General features: G+C 34.0%; 2 protein-coding genes and 1 long non-coding RNA gene across 4 annotated transcripts; 2 read left to right on the top strand and 1 right to left on the bottom strand.

Moving 5' to 3' along the window:
* Window positions 1–14: 14 nt before the first annotated feature.
* Window positions 15–18516, top strand: LOC129805643 (U11/U12 small nuclear ribonucleoprotein 25 kDa protein-like). 2 transcript variants are annotated; one of them, XM_055853687.1, is made up of 3 exons: window positions 16–307; window positions 545–616; window positions 17048–18516. In XM_055853687.1, exons 1-3 carry the CDS (start codon window positions 119–121, stop codon window positions 17351–17353), a joined length of 567 nt encoding a protein of 188 aa, XP_055709662.1. In that variant the 5' UTR covers window positions 16–118; the 3' UTR covers window positions 17354–18516. The 2 variants fall into 2 exon arrangements, with proteins under 2 accessions (XP_055709663.1, XP_055709662.1); XM_055853688.1 differs by lacking the exon at window positions 545–616 and having other exon boundaries at window positions 15–307.
* LOC129805623 (carbohydrate sulfotransferase 11) lies at window positions 17338–18516 on the top strand. Its single transcript, XM_055853666.1, has one exon. It carries the CDS (start codon window positions 17338–17340, stop codon window positions 18337–18339), a length of 1002 nt encoding a protein of 333 aa, XP_055709641.1. The 3' UTR covers window positions 18340–18516.
* Window positions 18517–23462: 4946 nt separating this feature from the next.
* Window positions 23463–26586, bottom strand: LOC129805654 (uncharacterized). The gene is made up of 3 exons (XR_008752103.1): window positions 26328–26586; window positions 25198–25415; window positions 23463–23665 (listed from the first exon to the last, which is right to left on the bottom strand). It is a non-coding gene; the product is annotated as an uncharacterized LOC129805654 (long non-coding RNA).
* Between the last annotated feature and the right edge of the window lie 1358 nt (window positions 26587–27944).

Here is a 27944-nt window from a genome sequence, read left to right as displayed (position 1 = left end):
TTTAACGAAGCCCACGTTCTTTTTCTCTCAGTGTGCTTTGTCAAATGCCATGTCAGTAGACGTGTTTATATTTTTGTGCGAAGAGATGCTGCTTCTGTGAAATCTTTTTTGGATAATTATGAGCAAAAATAGCCCACTAAACGCGAGTGCAGAGATTGCAGAATACTTGAGAAATAGTAAGAAGATCGCAAAGCAGCATGAAGTGCTAAAATCCATCACGGAGACTAAATTGAGTGAGATTCTGGCCAGTCAGACGCATCTTCGTGATATACCCTTTGACGTCACACTGGAGGAAGTGGATGAACAGGTGAGGAACAGACAGCTCATGCATCAAAATTTCTAATTGTCTCTCCGTGCAATTGTGCTGACTCTTGGGGAGATTGGAAAGAGAGTGAGAGAGAAAGCACAAAAAGCTAAGATGCACACGAAATAGAAGTGGCACAAAAAATTCAGTAGTGTTCCAAACTCCGGAGTGGAAACTTCCTAAGCTTTTGCACGCCAAGATAGGCATCGGTCTGCTAATTACCAATTTATTGCCTTCCAGATCAGCCTTATCAGGGGTCAGTCAATTACAGTGTTTGTGACGCGGGAAGCTCTTCCACCGTTTAAAATTGTGGTAAGCTATTCCTAAGAATTTTTTATTTTTTATTTTTTGTTAGACACGTTTCGTGTATGGGATTTTCCATTTACGGTAAATCTAGGTGATTCTATTCTTCCAAGAAAGAAACAATAATTTCACCTCTTTAGTTTGTGAAAGAATTATGTTTGGAAAAAAAGATGAAAGAGAATGGGGCTCGTGAACAACGCAATGCGCAAAAGTTCCACTTTTCCAGCCAGAGTGTCTCATAAAATTTATATTTTAAATGGTTTTTGCAATAGTTTTATGCTCTTGATCTCTGGCTTTTGTTCTAGAATTTTTAACGCATTTCCAGATTGCATTATACGCAATGAATACCATCTTTCTAGGAATTCAGACCATTAAAATATACAATGGGGTAATTTGGAATCGAACCTAAATTGAAATTTTAAATTTCCCGATTATTGGAGCCTGAAAAAAATTGTCGACAGAGGATCAGTCATAGAAGAATGTGGTCCGCAATTAAACGAAAACCAAGGGGTTACTCAAATTTGGAATACCGACACATTTTTTCGTTCGAATCTATAGAATCCACGGAATCACTCATAAGATTCTAATAGAATCTGAAATGATATTCCTTCAAGAATCACTAGAATCAAATGGAATCACAGAATCATTCTTACTCAATATTCCGCGATACATAATGATAAGCCATGGTACATTACAGATTTATATGGATTTCTTTTTATCCCTGGGATACCAAGAACAAAATTGTGGATTGTGAGGCACTGCATTTTGTCCCATGTTCAATATTTTGTATAGATTGAGGTGCCCATTATTTAGGATTGATAAGAGGATCTATTTAGAGGCAAGGATTCAGCTAGGATTTTAGCAGGACAGAAGCCAAATTGGAAAACTATCCCCAAAAGAAATCGTTTTGTAAAAAATTTGTAAAAATTAGCTTAATTATGTTGACTTTGAGCTTAATTAAAAATCAATAAAAGGAAAAGGGAATCAAGTTACGATCTGTTTTTTTTTTTGAGGAAATCACTGTGCCGATTTAAGCGATTTTGTCGTATTTAGACAAAAGGTACAAAAACGTTTTTATGGATCTGAGTGTGTAGCTTTCCGTTCCAGGAAATTGCATATAAAGTTTGAGGATCCCAAACCGATGTTCTTAGAGATTAAATCAGCTTTTATCTTTATATGCTTGAGAATCAGAAACAAACTAATTTTAATCCGATTTTGATGATTTCAAGTGATACAGATACCACTTAATCAGATTTAATTGATTTCCAAAAATAGATACTAGCTTTTATGTTTTAAGGAAAATGGATTAAGAGAAGATTTCGACAAACTTTCTGTTGAAAGTTCACAATAAATTAATTTTCAAGTCATTTTTAATTATATTAACTTATATATTCAGACGCAAACATTCCACAAAAAGTTTCAGTGGAAATTCTGATAAAAAAAATATTTTTACATGTTTAAAATAAAGCATTTAATTAAGGCTTTTCGTTGAAGAAAATGACGGGAAATTTTGATAAAAAAATGGACTGATAATGGTCATTTTAGAGTTTTACAAACTTTCTTTCAAAAATTGAATTCTAACCCTATTTTGATTATTTTGAGGCCTGATGTGGAAAGCGTTCTAGCTAGATATTTCCTAAAACTGTTCCATAGCGACATTGTAGCTCTTCCTATTGTTCAAAAATTACCTTGATCGTATTTAGCAATAACTGAAATTCGATATCGGGGATAAACAGAATCACAGGATGGAATATTTGAGAATCCGGAATACCGAATTGAATTATAAAGGGAATCACACATTTAGAATCATTAGAATCACATGGGAATCCCATGGAATAAACGGAATATGGTCACAAATTTTCGATCTTGAGTAACCCCTTGACGAAAACTTATGTTGAAAATTTAAGGATTTTCTTCTTAGTGTTTTTGAGTCTTATTTCTGTTGTTCATTAAGATTCTATTCTTGTCCCTTTTAACACTTACAAGTCCTCTCAATTTTCCTGGTGAGAAAATTGAAAATGTGAAGTTAATTTGTACGAAAGCAGTCTGCATGGTAGGCCGTATGTATGCCTTTGAACGTGACTAAGGCAGCCTTTGAATTTTAATTTTCCACTGATAATATTGAGAGAATATCATTAAATGATTTGTATAAAAAGCTTAATGCTCTCTCTAAAACCATCACTATAATTAAAACACTTTAATACAATAACTTTTCATCACATTTTTCTGAAGCGTCTGAAGCACTGTTTTTCGTGAAAGAAGAAAAAGTCATTGAAGTTGTCAATCTTCAAAATTGTCACTTATTTGAAACATCCCGGCCGGAACAAGATAGCAAGCTACGCGTATTTGTATACAGTAGAACCCCGCTATAGGCCATCGCTCTATATTCCACAATTTATCGACCCTTGATTTCAAAACACTGATTTAAAGTTAGGTTATGCTTTTTAATTATTAATTATTTTTAATTTAATTATTTATAATTTTTAATCGAGCAATTTCAATACTAAAAGTCGTTGATAATTTTTAAAAATGACATGGACGTGCGACCCAAGTGTCAAATCTGAAACCAAATATGGACTATAGCGAAACTCTACTGTAATATTCATCAGAGCAAAGTAGGAGTTAGCACATACATTAGTTTGGGAGGTTTAGGAATATGTAATGTACAGTAAACTCTCGCTAATTCGGCCCTTTTAAGATCGGGCTACTTTTTAATTCGGGAAGCGGTTACATTTGAAAAAAGTTAGTTGTCATTTTTCAAGTTTGATTATGATTATCAAATGAATCAAATATGCTCAAATTTGGCATGGTTTGTCTTAGTTTTGATGTGATTTTGCATTATTGAGGGACTTTCATGCAATTTCCGATATATATGACTGCAAACTCAATATGTGTATGCAGATGAATAAAAGATCGTTGCATTTCAAACAGTTTGTCGCCCGAATTTCCCTCTAATTCGGTTGACATTTCGGTCCCAAATGCCCGAATTTGAGAGAGTCCACTGTAATTTCTCTCATATCATATTGTTATACACTGTTATAGATGTTATACACTTATGGACAGCGTGCAAAATTCTTAAGTTCTTATCTAAAACAGATTTGTAAAAGATTTAAAATGTTAGTTTATGATGTAATTAACATTTTTTTTGATATTTCGTAATCTGTTTAATGTAATAACTTAAAATTTTTGTGTTGTCCATAGGGTAAGTGTGCCAAATTTCGGTATAGTTGCATGCAAGCGTCAAAGTCTCAAGTTTGAAATTTAATATTTTAAATATATATTGATTTTTTTTATTCTTTCTTCTGAAAGAGTGTTGCTTGGAACCTTGTGTAAAGAGTTTACCGTCTTTATTAGGTGAGATTCTTAACAATCTCACCTACTATAATCCTAACAAAATTTCATGTCCTCCGATCGCGCTCAAACTTGGCCAAAATGTGTTTCGCCACTTCCTGATCACGAATATATGGGGGGCTAAGTTACGTTCCCGGCCGGCCGGCCGGCCGGCCGTCCGGCCGCTCTTTGGAGCTTAATAGCTCCTAAACTAAAAAAGATATCGACTTGCGGTTTTCGGCAAAGGTTATATATCGGGTGAAAATTGCAACTTGGTGCATAGACCCCCCACCCCCCACCCCTCCTTCCGCCATTTTGAAGACCCCCCTTTTTTTGTTTTCTCAATAGCTCCGCCCCTATGGCATCGATCGGGCTCAAATTGTAGTATGTTATAGCTGGGCCTTAGAGCTTTCCATCAATACCAAACTTAAGGTCCCCCGACCCCCCTGACCCGAGCTATAAGGGTCCAAAAAAAATTTCTTAAAATGGCCATAACTCCGGTTCTAATTGTCAGAATTTAAAAAGTGAGGGCTTTTTGGAAAGCTCTCGTGAAATGCCACTTCCTCTTCTAACATCGCAAGTTCATAAAACCACCGCTAGGGGCGCTTTTTTTAAAAAGAAAATTTTTAAATCTTAAAAGTTAAATAACTCAAAAATTCCTTATGCGATCGGGCTGAAATTTTAGTATGTTGTAGCCGTTGATTATACCTATCAAACAAAAAAAACCTTAAGTCGATCCATAACCCCTGACCCGAGCTATAAGGGGTCAAAGTTCGAACATTGACCGGCCTCTATCTCCGGTTCTAATTAACATATCGACATAAATTTTACCTTTTTGGTTTCGTCTCGATGAGCACTTTCAGATGGAAGTTCAAAAAGTCACCACAGGTGGCGCTGTGATAGCGTCAAAATTCATCGAAATTCAAAGACATTTTTCTCAAAAACGGCATTGTGCAAGTTAATCAAATTTTAGTATGTTGTAGTCCAGTCTAGGACGTTTCCAAAATGGTGCGTATGTGCGCTGTGGTTTCAATAGAACCGGAGATATGAGGGGTCAAAGTTCACGAAATTCAAAAAATCATATCTCCGGTTCTATGTGACCGATTTTGATGAATGAGGGCTTAAACGAAAGATCTCACCAAATGCTACAACTTTCTAGAATATTTGAACTTCGTGGGACCAACACCAGGGGCGCCACAGTCGAAAAATCAATTTCAATATCACATAACCTCAATTATCTCGACTGTCGCTGAACCGATTTTGATGATTACTTCGACATAATTGTAGAGGACATTTGTCTCTACATTTCGTCCATACATAATTTTCCGCTCAGACTACGCTATCACTCCGATTTTGCCGTTTAAGTGTGAAAAAATTGATTTTTCCAATAATAACGCTTTGAAATCACTCAGATGCCAATTTGACTGCCTCTACTCCACCAAGACACTTAAAATAGGGTTTTAAATGGAAAATCCCACAGAATACAACAATTCTTTGATATAGTTGAAGTTCAACAAATGACTACTTGGGGCACTCTAGATGAAAAAACGAGTTAAGAAACAAAAAACCTCGATTATCTTGGCTTCTGAGTAATCGATGAGATCATGTTCTATGGGAAAATTATAGAGAACATTCTGGTCTACATTTCACCCATATAACACTTTTCTGTCAATTCATCCAAATCCTTGATATTTTGGTTTAAATACAAAATTTGTATAATTTCACGAATTTGATTCAAGATGACTGAATGGCGTCTCCCAACTTCAGCTCTAAATCGAATTTGCATGCACTCCGAGTTAGCTCACGTTAAGAATCTCACCTACATAAGCCGGTTAGGATTATCTGTCCCTTTACTCTAAAATAATTCTTAATACATTTTAAAATGAATAAAAATATAGCTTTGGTGCCCTATTTCGGCCACCTTCATTCTCATAGTTCCTTGCCCTTCGGGAATTCTTCCAATATTTTTTTCACGTAATCTCGTTTGTCGTAGCTACATTTTTTATTATTCTTTTGCATTGTATAATCTCTAGAGTACGTAAAATCTAAAAGTTCATGGAAAGTTCAAGTGAAGAGAGATGGTTCAAGTGAAATTCGAGGAACATAAAAGGTGGCCGAAATTGCAAGCTAGCCGGAATTAGGCAAACTTACCCTAAGTGTTTATAACATCCATAAGTAGACTTCACCCTAATTGTCTGACAGAAATACATACAAAAAAGCACTGTAGAATGTTTAGGATTTAGCCGGACAACTAAAATGAAAGGAAATATGTGAAAAAGCTATGTGAAAGGCTGCCGCATGGCGATATTTGCAGTTTTTTATCACCCATAAAAATTGTCTATACCAAAATGTATTTGCAGAGTTACTAACCCTGATTAACCTTCTATGACTCACAATAGAAGATTTATTCGTAAAATGACTTTTAATATTTAAAATTACATGAATTGTGGAACATTAAAATTACAGTTTAGAGCTCATTTTCGTTTTTTGCCAAAGCACTTAGGAAACAAGAGCTTTGGGTCTCCATTTTTGGATAACTTGTGAGGATTATGGATTACTGACAGGCAGGGACCATGTTACCAGCCTTCCATTTAACGATATTCAATAAATTAAAAGAAAAAAACCAAACTAAGAATTATTTTGGATTGAACGATTTACTTTTGTTGAATATTATGAGCTTTTTAAAAAGAGCAAAATCTTTCAATTTTGGATAAATATGGATTCATTAGATGTGATTCCTTCTAATCACATTCTCCGATTTTCTCAAAGTGCTCAGATCACAGGGTATAAATTTTGAACATCCCTGATACCGAAAATCATAAGTTGGCAATTTTGGGTCCGGCCGTCTGTCTGTAGTATGTAATATCTCTGATTTAGAAAGAGATATCTTCATAAATATTTCTATTCATTTTCTATGCAGTATTTTTTTTTTTTTGAAAAACCGCTTTTAAACTGTTTTATAATTTATCTCGAAATTTAAGCAAGCGATTTTGATAATTTTATGTTCATGTTGTAGCCCAGAAAATTTAGACCAATTTCAAAATTTCAAAGGAAAATTAAAGTTTTCGTACCATTTATATAAAAAAGCTAATATTAATTTTTTGAAAAAAGTTTTGGAAAAACTGGTTGAAACAGATTTATTAGCTATCCAAACTACTTAAAATCATCAAAATCAGATATTTACTATTAAAGTTCAAAGAACAATTTTGAGAGTAAGAACATTTCTTTTAGGGGGCATTACTATCAAGCACAAACGCAATTTTCTTCAAGAAAAGCTACTCACTATCTAGAAGGTTTTAGTACCGCATTGTCTAATTTCGTCAAAAATTAAACAATGCGGTACTAAAACGTTTATAAAAAAAGGATTAGCTTTTCCTGAAAGAAACTGCGTTTAAGCTTGATCCCAAAAAAAAATGTTCTTACTTCAAAAAGTTTGATGAATCTTTAAAATCAGTGCAGAAATGTTTAAAAGAATAGAATTTTCTTTAAAAATATCTGTGTCTCATTGGTTTTTTTTTTTCAAAAAGTCTTAGCAAAAGATTTTAATTGATTTTCAAAGAAAAAAAAACTCAAATTCATTAGGGGGAGGTGGGGCTATTTTGAGCTGTGGGACTATTCAATTTTCATTTTTATTGTTACACTTAGTGTCTTGCAAATCCATAGATTTTAAATTAAGACTATACAATTCATTTTTGTTTGTTGCAAACGATTCCCTGATGATTTCTTCTAAAACGCATCTCTCAACAACTTCATAAATTCTTTAAATTGAACATTTTCATTTATATTTTTAAGTTCGCTTGGTAAATTGTTATAATTATTTATTGCATGGTTGTGTATTGAGTTTATTCCAAATTTAGTTGTCTTTGGTTTGATATTAATAACATTCCCTTTATTTCTTCTGTTTTCTTCATGTATTTGTACCAGGTTTTGTGTGTGGATTTGTTTATTTTTATTCTTATGTATGTATATTATTTGTTGTAATTTTATAATAATTTCGATAGGATGTAATTTTAATTCTTTGTATAATGTATGGCTTCTAGTAAACTTATTTAAATGGAAAATAGCTTTAATCAATTTATTTTGTGCTCTTTTAACTTTATTTATTAATTTCTTGTTAGTGGAACCCCTACATTGTTATACGATTTTTTCGCATATTTCTAAAGGAAACTGGGTTTTAAGTTGATCTATTTTGGATAGACAAAACAATTGTAAATCTAAATAAAATATTTGTAAAGACCAGCTTCATGGGCGAAAAAATCGTATAACAATGTAGCACTACAGCTCAAAGTAGCCCCACCTCCCCCTATAACCTTTAAGGACGATTGGGTCATCGGTGACCCAAAAACAAAATTTTTGCTACAGTCATATAAAGTTAAGTTTTGCTGTAAAGGTGTCTACACATTGGAGCTGATTTCATCAACAATTATTTCAAGAATTTTTTAAAGAAAAATTCATATTTTTGAAGGAATTTTTGAAGAAAAATGCCTCCACATTGGGTTTTTTATTTTCCATCAAAAATTTTTTTGACAGATTGCCATCATTTCCAAGTCTCTACCTCTTCTGACTGTTTTTCACGAAAATTTGTTGTTTCACTACTGGAAAAAGTGAGAAAAGCGTTTGGTGAAGTTCCTTGGGATAGTATTTAGTGAATTTGTGAAGAAAATCTTCTAAATATGCAAGGGAATAGTGTTTTTCTGGAGATGTCGTTCCTGGTGGAATCCAACCCAGCCTTTGAAGGAACATTTCCTGTGATTTTCCTCCAGAAATTGCCGGAAGTTAATCCATCTGTGTATTCTTGAGGTGTTCCACAGTACAGTGGCCTCGTACTCCATGGATTGCAAGATGGATGGAAAGAAGAAAATTTACGGGGACTTTGGAATCTCTGCCTTGGTTACCAATCAAAACAAGAGCTAACCAGAGCCACCGAGGAGATCTCAATGCAAACGAGAGCTGTCCGGAGCTACCAGAAGCCATCACTTGAACCCCCAGAAGAACATCAGAATGATCTTTTATATCATTCACTTTCTCAACCACTAGGAACTCTGTGGGATTGCTTCCTTTCGAGAACATCAGAACTGGATAGCCACATGCCTTCAATTCCTCATGTCAATGGAACATGGAACCCAGTAAATAAATCAGTAGTGGAATTATTTTGGAACATCCATGGAATTTTCACAGGAATATTCTTCTATTATATTAATTTAAAAAAAACTACATTTTTTACATAATAGAGATCCTTTATGTATTTTTTTTTATTTATTAAGGGGTCCATCTGGAAGATGATTGCCCCGCCTTTATGTAATTTCTAATGATTATTTATTAAAAATTCCTACTTTTAATAACATAATGCAATGTAAAGGACTTTTAATTTAGAAGATTACGTGGATTTTTAAACATTTAGGTTTGCTTATTTTTAGTAGTAGAAAATATATCTGATGTGGGGATGTTATAATATAATACAAGCGGTTTAAAATAAATGAACTAAAAAAAATCTAGTATATGTTAAGAGCAGTTTCCCAAAAATTAAATAAAATTTATTTCAATTTTAATTTCGCATTAAAATTCAAATAAGAGACAGCCTTTGAAATTTATTGTCTTTTTTGATCAGTAAAAAGTTTCATTCAAGTTTTTAACGCTTGTGGAAAGGATTTTATCAATATCAGGAGGATTTTTTTATGAGATCTTAAGAGTATTTTCCAAAAATTACACTTTAAGACTCCCAAAAAATCTACTTTTGAATCTAGTCCTTTACATTTCATTATGTTATTAAAAGTAGGAATTTTTAATAAATAATCATTAGAAATTACATAAAGGCGGGGCAAACATCTTCCAGATGGACCCCTTAATAAATAAAAAAAAATACATAAAGGATCTCTATTATGTAAAAAATGTAGTTTTTTTTAAATTAATATAATAGAAGAATATTCCTGTGAAAATTCCATGGATGTTCCAAAATAATTCCACTACTGATTTATTTACTGGGTTCCATGTTCCATTGACATGAGGAATTGAAGGCATGTGGCTATCCAGTTCTGATGTTTTCGAAAGGAAGCAATCCCACAGAGTTCCTAGTGGTTGAGAAAGTGAATGATATAAAAGATCATTCTGATGTTCTTCTGGGGGTTCAAGTGATGGCTTCTGGTAGCTCCGGACAGCTCTCGTTTGAATTGAGATCTCCTCGGTGGCTCTGGTTAGCTCTTGTTTTGATTGGTAACCAAGGCAGAGATTCCAAAGTCCCCGTAAATTTTCTCCTTTCCATCCATCTTGCAATCCATGGAGTACGAGGCCACTGTACTGTGGAACACCTCAAGAATACACAGATGGATTAACTTCCGGCAATTTCTGGAGGAAAATCACAGGAAATGTTCCTTCAAAGGCTGGGTTGGATTCCACCAGGAACGACATCTCCAGAAAAACACTATTCCCTTGCATATTTAGAAGATTTTCTTCACAAATTCACTAAATACTATCCCAAGGAACTTCACCAAACGCTTTTCTCACTTTTTCCAGCAGAAAATAACAAATTTTCGTGAAAAACAATCTTGAATCGTGATGGTTTCCTTCAAGAATTCTGTCAAGAATGACTTTGATGAATTTTATTCCAATGTGTAGCCGATAATTTCTTTCAAAAATTCTTGATGGAAATTTCCTTCAATTGGATATGATTTTTGAAGAAATTTGTCTACACATTAGACAAATTTTCTTCAAGAATCCATCTTTTTGTCAAAAATTCTCACCAATGTGTAGGCAATTTTCTTGAAGAACACTTCTTGAAGCTCATTTTTGATAGAAATTTCTTATAATGTGTAGACACCTTAAAAAGTGAAAAAGGGTGATTTTTCGGACCCCCTGCGTTTGACCTTCTCGTTTTTAAAGTGTTAAGATTAGTTTCAATTGGATTTTGTGTTAATTTTTCTTTTAAAAAATGGTTATTTGTGTTAGAAAAACTGGGGATAACGTTCCAAAAATATTCACAAATAATTTAAAATTTAGCCCCGTCTTACTAAAATTCTGACTGCGCCCTTCTCGCCCTTGCTAATAGTTATTACCATTATAACAATTGAATTTATGCTTCAGAGGAAAATGAAAAAATGCAATATTCAAAGGCTGTCACATTCAAATAAGATAAACCACAATCCCCTAAGTTCGTCAGATTTGTTGTTAGTACTGAAAGACTTAGTCAAGACTCACTGAGAGAAATCCGAAAAAGTTAAAATAACATTCCGGAAATGTTAATTTTACCCTGCAGTATTGATCCAAAATCGGTGTAAATATTACCCTTTTTAGGTGTATTGGGGGTTAAAGTTACCCTTTTTCATGTTAATTTTACCCTTAAAAAGGTGTAAAATTTACATTAAAAAATGTTGATATATTTTTACACCTAAAAAGTGTTAAAGTTATGAGGAAAAAATATTAATCGCACCCTCTTTTTTCTGAGTGCTTCCTCTTTGTAACTTAAATGTTTTATGTATATTGCACAAAAGTGTTTTATAGCTTGAGCATTTAAAAGTAAAAGAAAAAAATAAAAGATTTCGGGTGATATTTGTCTAAAAATTAGGCAGAGAAAACTTTTCAATTGTTTTTCTTGAAGCTAATTAAAGCAGTAAATTTGGTAACCAAATTTTTCGGCATGTCAAACTATCAAATGCTGTTAATGAACATCTGTTTAACACTTTCTCGCTGAAATAAGCACCAAAAATTCTTCATTCAACAGCATCATGATTTTAATTACTCGAAATCACGATTGAAAATTTTCTGCAAACTTGAACATCGATAACTCTAGATTTGTTGCTTTTCTTGGAAAATAAAATATATTATGTTTCTTGTGAACTTCTAATCTCATGATAATGTAAATATTAGCAAATTTTGTGTATACTTTAGTAGAGGCAGAAAAAAAGGTTAAACATTATAAATTTAACGAAGCACTGAGTAATGTTCTCTCTATCTTACTCACTGAAAATTTGCGACCTTGTGGTGGGTAGTATGATGTTGTTTCTGTTTGTTTGAAACATAGACTGATGATTACACCAAAAGCACATAAGACTCACCAGTTTCTAGTGAGCCATTCTGCTGAAAAGTTGACTTTATTTCGCGCTAAAAACACGCACTTTAGCCGAATCCAGATAAGAAAATTACGTGTTGAGTGAGGGCTATAAGAGAACTTATTTCCCCTATAAGAACACCAATTTAATTCCTCATGTATTAATGGGGTAATCACTAATTTATTGCTATTTGATACCCTGGGATTAAAGTCAAATTTTCCACCTCATCAGCGACATTATCGAAATTTCACACACTTGTGCCAATAGTACGTGCCTTAAAACTCTTAAAACATCACCTGTGTTAGTGATTAAAACACAACATTTACCTATCCCTCCTACACTTCATAAGCACGAGAATATTCATGTGAATCTGTACTTAATGATTTCCACTGTTACGTAAAGATTCCCCCTAACGACTTTAGCAAATCAAGCAATTTAAACAAATAGCACATTTTTACCTGAAGTGTATCTTTGGAGTATTCCATACAAAAAATCAACAAATTCAGTTTATAAAAAGAAACTTCTTGATTTTACAAATTTTAAATGAATATCAAAGTGATATATTCTTAAAGGAACATTTCACTATCAGAATCCACAGTGAAAGTGATTTGATTAGATACTGGTATATGACTAGAACTTGACTGAAATTAAATTAGGTTTTATTCTAATTCAACACCTTCCGCAGAAATAAATTTGGTCTAATTAAGTGTTGGCCACCTTTTAGTTTTGCAAAAAAAAGCGCATAATAGCAAATATTCGTGACGAAATCTGTGCCACATGAATATTGATGCATGAGCATTTTATATACAAAGTTTTTCTCTAATTTTGGAAATCAGCTAATTCACGCATATTGACTATTTTGTGTTCTATATTTCGAATTAGAGAAATTTTTTCTACTATTTTCTTTTCAGTTAATACTTCTTTTTTTACAGATAGTCTTGATTAACTCTGGTAACTTTCAAAATAAAATATTGTGACCAAACATATCTTTAACAAAAGACATCATTAAATTCCTTTCAAGTATACAAAATGTGCAAAAATGGTACAAACTCCTTATCAGAAATTTTATACAGTCAGATACAAAAAAACATCATTTTAATTTTCATACAATCAGATTTTAAATAAAACTAAGATTTTTTTTTAATCATTCCTAATAGAAAATTAAATTCACATTTTTTGATAATAGTCTTCAATTTTAAAGTATCAAATCTCATAATAAATTTAATTTTACATGGGTCTCTCAGGTAAAAAAAATCAATTTTTTTTATTTTTTGTAACATTTGAAAAATATTTTCTGAAAATTTCGCGCGAGCATATTTTTGTAAAACTTTAAACGCGTTTTTCTCAAAATACCGTTTTACAATGCATAGTCAAAATTACTCAGAGTTTACTGAACCGATCTTTCTGTAATTTTGCATACATATTTTGAGAAGTATTATCTACTGTTTGAACGAAGGATTTGCACTTCCTTTAAGCAGGACCATTTTTACAATACAAAATGTGTTGAAAAATACGGTAAAATTGATACTTTTTTTACAAAAGCTTTTGCCAAAAAGCCATTTTTTTTTTCAAAATCCTTCGTTCATCCAGGGGTTCAACTAATCCTCTAACAGAGTATATTTGTTTTTTTTTTATTTCAAATGAACCTACTGGGAGAAATCCTGCCTACCGCAAGGTCTGTTTTTTGAGAAATGGTACCGAAAATCAGCTACCAACGGTCGATTTTCAAAATTTTCCAAAAAAAAAATTATTTTGTTCTAAAGTTACTCTTTTATATCCCAAAAGTTAGAATTTCTAAAATATTTTTGACACAATAAATTATTATCAGAAAAAGGTCTATTTTTTGACCTGAGAGATCCATGCAACCCCTAAGGCAAAACGGAAAAAAACTTCACAATAATTTGTCCTTAACGGAAATGTCTTACTTTTGTAGTTAACCTCTACAAAGAGGACAATAAATTTAAGGACATAAATGTACATTTAAACTAAATTTTATGAAATTTTAACTGTGAGGATGGTATTCAGCGACATTTTCAGGCTGAACCATTAAGAGCTTAAAGCTCAACTCTTCTTTTTTTCTGATTCCTTCTTTTTTTCTTTCTTTTCTCTTTTTGTAATATTGATATTTTCTTGATTTTTTTTCTTTAACAATTGTAAAAGGGCTGACCTTAATCTTATGAATTTAATAAAGTATTATAACGATTATTACTATTAATTTAGATTTTTTTTTAAATTCATCCCCTAGGTCTTTATTTTCAGAAACCTGAAAAAACGTATTCGTTATTGAACGAAAGATTTTCGAAAAAAAATTAAATTCGTTTTTTTTTAAACGAAAAAAATTAGTATATTATCTAGAGAATTCAAGCCGTTTTGAGCACTTTTAGGGGGTTAAAATCGCGATTTTAATTTACACGATTAACGGTACTTTATAGAATGTTCTAAATAGCATATTCTTATTCTCCAGAAAATTTTAGTTTATTACCTAGAGAAAGGTACCCGAAAAAGTGACCCAAAAATGAAATTTTTCCTACGGCCATCTAAAGTTGTGTTTTGCCCTAAAAAGTGAGAAAAAACGTTTTTTTTTTTTGACCCCAAATTTTTGACCCTCTCGCCGTTAAAGGGTTAATCGAGTACGATTTTAACTCTTCTGCTATCAGGAAAGTTTTTGTTTTTCGACCTCAGATGAAGCTTAGCTTACTCTTAGTAATCGTTACTATTGCAAAGTAAATTTTTCCTCAATAAGGTCTTAGAAAATCAAGTCCCAACGACTGAGTTTTTAAAATTTTAAGTGAAAATTCCAGAAAATATAGTTTAAATATTGTACTTTGATATACCTAAGAACTAGAATTTAATAATATATTTATTAGGTTAATTTCTTTTTAAAAAAGTATGAGAAATATACTGTTTTCCAGTCTTTTTGACCCACTATTTTTTAGATCATATCTTATTAACTCTTTAAGGACGAGCGGGTCAGCGGTCAACAAAAAAGAAATTTCTGACAATATAGTTAATTGTTCTTCTAAGTAATCGGAAAAAATAGGTCATCAGTGACCTACTCTTCTTTAAAGAGTTAAAGACTTATAGCTAACTATGTTGACCTGTTGATCATCTCCTATGAATGAATCGGTTTCCTGCAAAATATATTCTAGTCTAGATATGGACATCTTTACTGTATAATCATCCGAATCATCCACAAGAATTGAATTTTTATTGGTTTTGAATAGTCCAAAAATATTGCTTTTCCCAGAATGTTCATATTTATTTTCCCTTGAATATACAGTCTTAAATGGTATGAAAGAGTTCAACAACGATCTGAGATTTATCCTATTGGGGTTGTGATGTTAGAACCCAAAAATTAAAAATCTACGACTGATAGTCTAACAGTCATTTCAGGAAAGTGTTTGGGACCGATTTCAAGACGATTCCAGACAATATTCTGAATTTCAGACGCCTTATACTCGGCCTGTCCTAAAGTCGACACCCCAATACAATGACTTATAAAGCTTTTCTGAATAAAATAACAATCATAATAATGGTGGCAACATTCCATAGAGGAACTTAGGCCTTCCGGCAAGGGGATTTCTAGACATGCATTATTATTTTTTCTTGTACCGGATGAGGTTGTCAGCTCCATGCCCGTGGAATCAAGTGCAGTGAAGCTCACTGGATGCAATCCTAACACCTTCAACGCCAGAAAAATTCCTGGTGACCTAAAGGAGATTCGAACTCTTAAATTAACTCTAAAATTAAAAATTAACTCTACGAATATCGATGTAATTGTTACTCTTTTTCGTTGTAAATTTTAGTAAATAGAGTTGAAACAACTCTTCATGCGAGTTAAATAAATTCATCGGATATCGATGTAATTATTACTCTTTTTCGATGTAAAATTTCATCTCGACTGAAGTATATGCTAAAGTATTTTCGTTTTAAGAATATACTTCAGTCAAGAAGATTTTCGTGTGACAAGGTTCATGTTCATAAGGAACATCAATTAGAAATTTGCTTAACAGTATTTCCTGAAGACATATGCTTGCATCATACGTGATATTTCGCTCGGAACATAGAGAACTTGAGGTCAAGAAAATATTAATAAAGAAAATGATATAATAAAGAAAATGATAAAATAAAAAAAACATAAAATTGCAAAACATATTAATTTTGGGATTTGAAAGAGTTTTTTTTAACTCTAAAAGATTTTTTTAACTCTTGAAACGAGTTATTTTAACTCTTCACTAAGAGAAATCCAAAAAAAGTTTAAATAATAATCCGGAAATGTTAATTTTACCCTGCATTATTGATCCGAAATCGGTGTAAATATTACCCTTTTTAGGTGTATTAGGGGTTAAATTAACCCTTTTTCATGTTAATTTTACCCTTAAAAAGGTGTAAAATTAACATTGAAAAGCGTTGATATAGTTTTACACCTATAAAAAGTGTTAAAGTTACGAGGAAAAAATGTTAATCGGACCCTTTTTTCTCAGTGTTACAACGAGTTATTTTCAGTCTTCAAAAGAGTTATTTACACTCTTTTGTCATGTAAATTTTAGCAAAAAAAAAAGTTAAAACAACTCTTCCGAATATTGCACCTAAATTGAAGTAAAATCAACTCTAAATAATATAGTTAATCGAAAATCACAACGAAAAAGAGTTAATTCAACTTCGGTTCGAGTACATTTTACTCGAATATTTTTCTGAGTGCTTAAATAAAATAATACTTCTATTTTAATTTAATTAAAAACAATGTCAGGACTCAGAAGTTTCTTTCCCCAATTTCATCTATGTTTAAAAGAATTTAATCTCTGATAACCTCCAAAAAATTTCCATTCATTGCTTTACGGGAAATATTGATTAAAAGAATATGTGAGATAATTTACTCCTGGGTAATTGCTGATTGTCCAATGAGAATTTTAAACACATGAAACGTGCTCAACATTTTTTAAGTGTTTATCTTTGAATTAATTGTTTTATTGACGCCCCTAAAACAATCCTATCAAAGCCAAGATATACGTATACAATCATGATCAATCACATGGGATAATATTGGGCCTGCTTTCTTTTTGGGCAGATTCCTCAATCTGGGACAACAGTGCGTGATCTCAAGAGGGCAATTGAGAGAACTTACAGACTCAATCAGAGGCGTTATTTGCGCCGTGCGTGTCAGTCAAAATTGCCGACAGAAGTGCGTCAAGAGGCACAAGAAGGTGCGGATAGAACGCAAATCTCTTGGCGATACATCTGGCGGACTTACATGCTGGCTTACGGTGGCATTAGATTAGCCGACGATAATCACCTGGTGGCCAGCTACGGGATTGGGAACAGAGACGAATTGCGCTTTGTGAAGCGAAAGCGCGATAAATGCTCAAAACACTGACCTCACCAATGACTTTTGGGCTCAATAGTTACCATGCTTGGCGGTTGCTGCTGCTCTGTGGCTTCTTTTTGGGGGCTCTGGGTCAGCTGGAGCCCAATAATAATCTCAAGATAAATGTGCATGGGTTAGAATTGACACAGGCACAGAATATACAGCGACAGGAGATGCTGCAGAAGATGTGTGACTCTCTAGATGTGGCCAATAGTGTCACACCCGATGATCTCACGGATGAACAGATGGATCATCTGTTGGTGGACAAGAAACACAGATTTCTCTATTGCTATGTGCCAAAGGTGGCCTGTACAAATTGGAAGAGGGTCCTGATGATACTCACGAATGCCTGGAATGGTACTGAACCACTGCAAATTCCTGCCAAATTGGCTCATTCCCCGGGGATATTTGTCAAACTTAATGCTCTGTCTGCGGAGGAAAAAGCCCAAATCCTATCAGACTATACACGTTTCATTGTCACTCGGCATCCCTTTGAGCGTCTCCTGTCAGCATACAGGAATAAACTCGAAGGTAATATGCCCAGTGCACAATATTTTCAAGCTCGTGTCGGTCGACAGATTATTAGGCATTTTCGCCCAAATGCCAGCAATGTTTCTCTGGCCACCGGGAATGACGTCACATTCAGTGAATTTGCACAGTACCTACTCACACCAGAACTCAGTAAATCAGCAAATCATTCCTTCAATGAACACTGGGAACCCATCACGAACCTCTGCAATCCCTGCCTGATCAAGTACAATGTCATTGGGAAGTATGAAACACTCATTGAGGATTCTGCTCTAGCACTCCATCTCATTAATGCATCAGTGACCTTTCCGGCTGGACAACGGACATCCGGGACGAGTGAGAGGATGCGAACTTACTTTGATACACTGCCCATTGGTACCCTAAGAGGACTCTACCAACTCTACGAGAATGACTTTAAACTCTTCGGTTACAGCCTTGATGATGTTCTTGGCTTTGAATTGGGCTGATATGGGCTCTTTTGGCCCATCCAAAAAAAAAGTACTAATAATTATTACTTAATACAGGATCAAACAACACCGTATATGACAAAAATTTTAGGACAGATTCAATGATTGTGATATGGAATGATTGTTGAAAAATAAATACTTTTGTATAGTAGTGTTTAATACATTGACGATAAAGCAGTGTTTTCTTTTAATTTTTGGCTCATTTTTCAGATAAAAAATCGATAGCAATTTAACCCGTTTAGGACAAGCCATCAGGTAATTGAATAATTCAAACTTAATGTTCAGGATGAACATTTTTAGGATAATAATCACTTTTGGAATTTGTATATCAGTTATTGTAAAATATTCCACTAAATGTCCATGCGAATTTAAATTTAATTGACTTGAAAAATTGACAAAGTTTTGAGGTTAATAATTACTAAATTAATAGATTCTATATAAAATCAATGTTACTATACTATTTTTGTGACCTTTAAAAACTATAAAAGTAATATAAAAATCTTTTATGAATAATATTTTTTCTAATATTAAGCAAAAAAGTTGAGCTATTTTCACTTACAAATAGCACAACTTTGACACGTAATTAAACACTTTAGGTCACTTTTTCTAAATATAGGGCTCTATTCTGCGAATAAAGATAAAGTTTCAATTTTTTTTTCAAATTTCGAGATTTGGCATTCTGCGATCTTGGATAAAAAGTCGAAGAAACGCAATTCAATATCCAAACTGTCACTATGTCTTGCCATTTTGGCGCTTTAGTCTTTAGTCAACCAAGCTGATTTCTTGGTAGGAGTAGGAGATATCTTTTCTAGTCAATTTTCACGACAAGGAGTGGAAATTTTCTTTTAAAATTGTGGTAGACGAGGAAAATATTTCGGGTGGTATGAAATACCTTATAAAATTGACAACTTTAGTGCAAAAGTCCTGGAAATAATTTCACTTTTCATACACTTCTCAGGTACTTTGAGAAAAAATATTTCCGGAACAAAAAGAGCTTGAAATTGATTGAACACCAAGAAATCAGAGGGAATGTTTTACAAATTTTAGACGATTGGATTAACTCTTTCCGGACCGCAGCATATGCTGCAAGCCAATTTCACCATTTTTTAAACAAAAATATCTAAGCTCAGGAATTAATTAAGGTCCTACAAAAAATATATTACATTTGACATTCTTTTAGTTTGTAATCATCTAAAAGAATAGGATTTTTATGAGTTCTGAATAATTAAAAAAAAACATTGTTTTTCACAGAATATTCATATGCTGCTTTGGGTACTCAGAGTCCCAAAAGAGACGAAAGAGTTAAGGTACAGAAACCCCGAATTTCATGTTCAATTGTTTTTAATGTAGATTTTTGAGTGCACTTTTCACAAAATTTCTTAGATGGATTTACCGGTTTAAGAATCAGGAAACATCTGGCAGCAAAACAGAGTTAGGGTAAATTAAGCTAATTCAAAACCTGCTCCAAATGGAAACTTTTCGCTACTACAAATGGAAACGTCATTTTTTCCATGATAAATACAGTAGGGGAGGGTGGGGCAGTTTCACCCCTAAATTGCAAAATGGATTCTAGGACCATTTTGCAAAAAGATGATAAACAGAAATAAAACTTTGTATATTCTGTGAATTACAGTTGGGTTTAGGGTTAATAAAAATAATAATGATAATCCTTTAATTTCATTGGTCTATTGTGGAGAAGATGATTTTACTTGAATGGCAGAATGCGTGAAAGTCCCCCGTTGCGGTGCAATTTCAAGATAAATATGAGCCAATTTTTGAGAAAGATAAAACGTGTTTATAGGAACCTTGCGATACCAGAATTGATTAAAATTACTATTTTGAAGTCTTCTTAGACTCTAAACCCTAAAAATGTAATCGAACAGAAACTTTATAACAGAATTTGAACAGTAATTAATGATACAGAGAAAATAAAATATTGCCAAAGATTTTGAAGCCTATTTCTCATTGAATGAGCAATTTTCTTTGAATTTTTATACGAAAGAAATGTCTTTTGTAGTGCTAGGCCAATTTTGGACATTATTGGATCATTATATCGCCTTATAACATGTCCTTTTTAGTATAACAGTTTTATAATAGTATTTTAAAGTCATGAATTTTTATAATACTAAAAAAAATTTACAATATCTTGTTGAAAACATTCTGAAAAGATATTATAACAATTAAATTTATCATTTTCAAGCACTTAAAAAACACTGAAAGATTATTTTTTTTAATTTTTTTTATGAACTTTTTAGGAAATACTACTTCCCATAATTTCGAACTTTATCGACAAAAACATCTACAAAATGTTTTCAATTATCATTTTAAGTTAATTTTGATTAAAAAAGTGAATTGTTAGACACTGGAAACTTCTTCGTGTGCTTACATGAAACTGCCCCTCACGAAGTTTCGGAACTCAAATCAAAATTGTCAGAAACGTCTTAGATTTCATTCAACGCTAAACGCCTTATAATAAACATAAAGCCACTCGTAATTTAATACAATTATGTTACTTCGATAGATAAGTGCAATAGTTCAGAAATTGTTGAAAATAAAATATTACATAATGTTTCATTTTGATGCAGTTTTATAAAATCAATTACAGAATTCAAACGAGAAGCGTCACGAAATTAATTATTTTTATGAACATGGGTGTCAGTTATCTCTTCAATAACATAAAGGTTTTATCCCATTCCTTTCAAAGGAATAAGAAGAATATGCAAAAATTGAAACTGCCCCACCCTTCCCTACTTAATTATTATTAATATACTTTTCTATACCACATATTCAATATTTAGTTAATTTTGCTCCAAATAAAGCAAAAATCCATTCATATTCACAAATTTTAATTTGTTAATTTCTCAGAAAAATTAATAGTGTACCTCTTTTCACCATCAATTTTTCATCGATCGACCATGTTTTCCAATGAAAACCACAATGATGTGACTGTTTATTCGTTTTACTTAATATTTATGTCTTATTTCTGGCAAATTTAAGTTAAATTAAATGCTAATCTTTATTGCTAACAGTACGTGAAGTTTTCAAATGAAATATAATTACTTACTTCGTGAACAATAAGAGTTTTTCTGAAGTGTCTGCAAATGCTTCAATAGGAAACCCCGGAAATATGATTTTTTGGAGAGATTTTCTTATTGTTTTAGATGGGAAAGGAGAAAAGACCAAGAATAAGAACAAATCCTGCACTCAGGAGCAACTCAACAAGGTTTTGGAAGCCTTTCGTCGCGGTTTCACTTACACTGTTTGTCTCCAATTAGAAACTTTCCCTTGTCTCCATTTGGATTAATATGTTTCCAATAGAAGCTTTTTACGCTCGCATATTTTTCTTGTATTTAAGAAGTTTTCAAATTATATTTAAAGAATTTTCATTAAACAGTAAGTTTAAGAAGAGCCAAGGAGCAAATTCGTGTAATTCTCTTCAGAAAAAATATGTACTTAATGTGTTGAATCTTCTGTCAAAGTTAAAGCGTCTGGAAATGGTTTTGAATTAGGACATTTACCCTAGTTAGTCAAAAATTAAAATTTTGACTAACTACATACTGAGATACAAGGGATCCCTTCAACTTCAGGTCAGTCATAGAGAACCCAGATAACTCTCAGCTACCGGTTCATCTGTCATTGTCATTAGATCGAAAAATAATGATCACTGTGTCATAAAACGTATGAAGTTCTATTCGAGGAAATTCCTCTAGATCCTAAACCTGAAGCTTCGGCACATAAAGTACCTGTAACAATAACGAGGGCTAGGATAGGAAGAAGACAACCATAAAAAAAGCAAACTGGACGTTCTTAGGAAAAGTCTAGTCGGACTCATTCAAATAAAAACGGAACGCCAGGCATAGAGAAGAGAAAGTGAGATGATTGAATGAGAAAAGCTTAGAAACTCCTTGGCGAGCCCTACCTTTAACAATTTCTAAAAATAAGAAATGGATACATAAGGGTACAAGGGATCATTTCTTGCTAATACCAACGATTTTAACTGCTCGAACTCCGAGGGGTAACTCATTTCGGGGAACTCGAGCCAATCTGACTGGGGAACCCATACATTTTTTTGGGAACCCGAGCCAATCTGATTGATTATGAATTACCCCCTATAAGAAAAATCCGGCGCGATCCAATGGAAATTCCATTGGTAACAGAATGGAATGTTCCATGCGTCCACTTGGTGAAATCCACCCTTTATCCCCCTGGATTCCCCTGTAGAAGTACATTGTAATTTTGCATTGGCGCGTCACGCAATTTCCATGGGAATCTACCAGCCTCGGTGGTGGTGTTATCCAGTGGAAATCCATGGGCATTCCCGTTGAAATTCTAAAGCTGCCGCATGGTAATTTCCACTGGTACTCTATGGGAAATCCATGAGTACTCTCGGAAAATTGGCCGGTATTTTCCCATGGGACACCAAGGGAATTCCTGTGGTAAGTTCCGTATCTGGGAGGGGTAATTTCCACTGGTACTCCACTGGCACTCCATGGGTGATCTCGGAAAACCGGCCGGTGTTTTCCCATGGGACACCAAGGGAATTCCTGTGGTAAGTTCCGTACCTGGGAGGGGTAATTTCCACTGGTACTCCACTGGCACTCCATGGGTGATCTCGGAAAACCGGCCGGTGTTTTCCCATGGGATACCAATGGCAACCCAGTGGTAACTGCTTTACCTGGGCGGGGTAATTTCCACTGGTACTCCACTGGCACTCCATGGGTGATCTCGGAAAACCAGCCGGTATTTTCGCATGGGATACCAATGGAATCCACATGGTAAGAGCTGTACCATGTCATTCCACTGGCAGACCATTGCGTTGGCAATTCATGGATGTTAAGAAATGTTTCCTCTTGATGACTTGGTGCTGGAAGAGAGCGATGGCGATGCAACAGAAGATCCTCTTTTAGCACTATACTCTTCGAATGCGGCGAAAGTATTGTCATATCGATGATACTAAGAATCTCTTGGAGTTGACATGTCAATTCTATGCGACCTTCTTTTTTTTATGCCTAATGAAATATCTCCATTCTATTAAAGAATATACTTTTCTGTAAGCGTTCAGGCAATTTTTGTACTTCAGATTATCGTTCAAGCTTGAGACTAAAGTAATAACACTGGTCATATATAGCAGAGAACATTTTATTTCATGTATTAACTTCACTTTTTTAATAAAATTAAAAAAAAAATAATACATTTAATTTAAAAAAAAATCTAATTAAACTTCAAATTAATTTAATGTTCAGATACATATATAAAAAATATTGACGTGATTGAAAAATTATTTACATTATAATGAATTACAAAAGAAGCAGGAATCGTTGATCACCTAGAAAGAAAAGTTGAAAAAAAGTAACCGTTACTAGCCACTCATCCAAATTTTCATGAGCATGACTTGATTTTTAGAGATAGGTATGCCTAGCTAATTTACGTAAATAAATGTGCACGCTGAAATTTCCCATTGACTAATAATAAATAATGCTGGCGCGACATTCCATGAAGGAAGTGGGCGTTCCCGCAAGGAGATTTCTAGACATGCTATATTATTTTTTCTTGTACGGGATGAGGTTGCCAGTTCCATGCCCCGTGGAGTCAAGTGCAGTGAAGCTCACTGGATGCAATCCGAACACCTTTAACGCCAGAAAACTTCCTGGTGACCTAAAGGGGATTCGAAACCGGGACACTTGCATCATAGAGCGAGTGCTCTACCACTTGACCCATTGAGTGCCAAATATTCCATTGAATAATGGCTCTGAAAAATTACCCACAGCATATAAAAAATACAAATATTTACGGAAATATAATTTTATTGGGATTTCTCTGAAATTTTGGTTCTTTTTTAGACCAATGGCTTCTCGCCGCATTTTTTTTTAATATTCCCTTCATTAAGGAGTTGACGACAAAGCCCTTTCCACGATAATGGATCGTTTTCTTCCACTTCCTCGCAAAATCCGCCGAATTTTCGGCTGTCTGGCCTGCTACCTGAGATTTGTCTTCAAAATTACCCAGTATTTCTCAATCTTCCGGACTGCAGGACAGGTTAAACATCTTTCCCACAGCCTTAGAATTGGAATCCTTTGAAAAGATGATCGTTGTGTTTCCAGGACCTTGTTTTAGTACGTTGATGATGTTTGCCGGTTCGATGGGGAACAGCCTAAGTTTTATAGGTTATGAAACCATTCCTCTTTTTGTTTTTGTAGACCAAGCTCCATAAAAAAAGAATAATGCTGGGACCCACCTCTTTCCATCTGCAAAGCTTCTCAAAACACATTCATATGTTGTCTAATGATGAATATGAAAATAAATATGGCCTATACAAGGAGTGATTCGGGATTTTCTGCCGTCTTGCCCGATGAGGTCGGTCTTGAAGTCGGTGGCAGCCGCAGATGTTTTAAGAGAAAATAAATCTATCTATCTATCTATAAAAAAGGTATATATTAAAGAGTAAAAGAGTATTTAGTAGAGTAAAATAGGATAAAGGATACTTACTAAAAAAAAATCAAAATGTTCACTTAATTTCACTTCGAAAGTACAAATCGACAGGTCCGGAGGCGTCGATAAGCTAGTGGCGAGAATTATCGACACTAGCGACAAAAATGCAAGTTATTATCTCGATTGTCCATAAATGGACATTCGACAATAGCGATGGATCGCAATGAGACAGTTATCATTTCACCTGATTAATAAATTATCTTGAAATGACATCGACGAAAAAAAAACGAAGTCCGAATCCTTCTGAATTTGACTGCATATCATACGAATCGAAAATTCATCGTGCACACGCTACTTTAATTTACTACAATAGTGCTATTGTATGTTTTTTTATAATTTGGTAGACTACAAATTATTAAAGACACTCACCTTACACAGCTAATGATTTAGACGATAGATAGATGTATGAGTAGATTCAAACGATTTCAAATCTCGCTGAGTATATGGCCCAGGTACTGCTGAAGTGTTCTTTGGTAATGGAATTGCTGGCGTTGCCTTCTTACGCTTTCTGCATGGCCTATTGCTGTCTTTGATTTGACCGACTATTTTGGCACAGGACTTCATCGCCTTATCGTGTATAATATGGTCTATAAAATATAAAAACCTTATTTATTTTATTTGTTTATACAAATAATACAAATCCATTTCTATACAAGGAGCCCACATTGCTCAGGGCTTCTCTCCTATTTCTTCCAGAAAATCGTAGATATTGTATAGGATTTCCTTGATCATTTTATTGAATGTACCCAAAATACTAACGCTGATCAGATTATTCTTCATACTTTCACAAGGAAATCCCCTAAATTCTTAGGATTGTGTTGTAAATTTTCAGAAATACCCAAGATAAAAGTGTTTGTTGTAAGATTTACCAGAGAAGGGAAGCAGTATGAGCCTCCTTATCAACATGGGTGTCTATAATATATTTAACAAAATATACAAGAAAATCCCAAAAATCTCACGTTTTCTGCGGAAGCGCAGTAAAAATCTTCTGAACAATAAAATAAAATTAAAAAAAAGAGAATATTTTACAAAATATATAAGAAAAATCTAAGAAAATCTTTGCATTTTTGGAGGAAGTAGGTAAAATCTCTTGTTCATTATAGCTTTCTTGGGTATTTTCAACAAAATATACAAGAAAAAATTTTGCATGACTTTCCGGAAAGCGAATAAACAGCAATAAAATGGATTTTATGTGCTGTTGAATTGTGAATATATAAGAAAAATCGGCGCGATCCAATGGAAATTCCACTGGTAACAGAGTGGAATTATCCACGTGTCCACTTGGTGAATTCCACCCTTAATCCCCTTGGATTCCACTGGTGAAGTATATTGTAATTTTGTATTGACGCGTCACGCAGTTTCCATGGGTATCTACCAGCCTCGGTGGCGGTATTACCCACTGGATATTCAAATATCTCAACTAATTTGGAAAATATTCAAGAAAAACTTGTGACTCAAAGTTGATTTGACGGTATTTTCTTTTCTAAATGGCGTCTTACCTTGTCAACACAAAGAATGAGACGGAGAAGATGATTTTTTTGTGTTTCGCGCACTAAATTTCTTTATTTCGCATTGAAAACCGTGTCACTTTATTTAACTAGTTCTATTGTTCATCCCGCACACTTTTGTCACTGGTTTTTCAAAGTTTTAATTGTATTTTTTTCACAAATAACTGCACAAGAACGAATTCACTACGACTTCCAGAAAAATCCGTGAGCAATGCGCGTGCGCTGAAATGGCGTTATTTACTCATCGAACGCATCATCGCCTCGTCGATTACATTTGAAATACAGAGACCGTTGTGATAAATTCTTTCGATTAATATTAAAATAGACATATCGCAGAGTGAAATCTTTTTTTTTTTTTAATAAAATAGAACACTGGAACTTTCCATGGTGCTCCACACAAATTCTTCTGGAATTTTCCACCTGGAAGTAGGAATTCACCACTTGGAAGTTTCTATGGGAAAACCTTCGGAGTGCCCATGGTGATTTCCATCCATCACCAGGGAAAATTTCACTGTTGTTTCACTCATATAACCGTGGTGAGAAACCACAGGATTACCAGTGGATATTACCATGTGTATGAGTGTATATAACCGTGGGAGAACCAAGGGTCTTCCACTGGATGTTTACACTGGAATATTCCACTGGTACTCCACATGAATTCCTTTGGGATTTTCCATCTGAAAGATGGAATTTTCCACCTGGAACTTTCTACGGGAAAACCCTTGGACTACCCATGGTGATATCCACTCATCACCCTGGAAATTTCCACTGTCATTCCACTCATATAACCATGGTGGAAAACCAGAGGATTACCAGTGGAAATTTCCGGGGGTATCACTGAAAAATCCCTTGGGAAACCCCATGGACTACCACTGGATATTGCTGCTGGAAATTTCCACTGGTATTCCGCACGGATTCCATGGGAGTCTACCCGTGGTATATCTCAAAGGGAAAACCACTGGATTAACCCTGGTGTTTTCCACCCATATAAAGGGAAATTTCCGTCCTTATTCCATGCGGAACACCAAGGGTAAGAATCCAGGTGGAAAGCTAAGGGATCTCCAGTGGTTATTTCCATGGGCACTCATGGAAATATCCGGTCTGTCATCCGTGGCTGGATCCATTTCTTATAGGGCCCCTTGTCGAACTCCAAGAGAGAGCAGTTTCCACAATCTTTGTTGAACTATAAGATTTAGAGAATAAATTCAGTTCAGATTTTAGTAGTGTAATGCACTGAGTGCATTACACTAAAAATCGCGCTCGTCATTTTATTTGTTTACCCGAAAAAGACGCAAAGAAAGGCATTTTTTCTTGATTGACGCAAATTAATGAGACTTAGAATAAGCACATTTTTGGTGATCTTTAGTGGGGTAGAATTTCAATTTTTGGTATAAATCGTAAGAATTTTTATTAGTAAAATCAGTCTAGCAGATAACAGTGTTTGAGGAAGATACTTCAGCGGCAGCTTACAAGTAAGTGCCTATCCTGTTTTGCTCAGATTCATCTTTGGCCAAGGTATTAAAGGCATAATTTTCATATGTGCCAAATTTAATACGGCCAAGTGCTTCCAATTGCCAAGTGGATCTTTTCTACTAAGCCAACAAAGAG

The sequence above is a fragment of the Phlebotomus papatasi genome, chromosome 3, assembly GCF_024763615.1.
Source record: "Phlebotomus papatasi isolate M1 chromosome 3, Ppap_2.1, whole genome shotgun sequence".
In the NCBI taxonomy this organism is placed as follows: domain Eukaryota; kingdom Metazoa; phylum Arthropoda; class Insecta; order Diptera; family Psychodidae; genus Phlebotomus; species Phlebotomus papatasi.
This window is presented reverse-complemented; position numbering and strand designations above follow the sequence as displayed.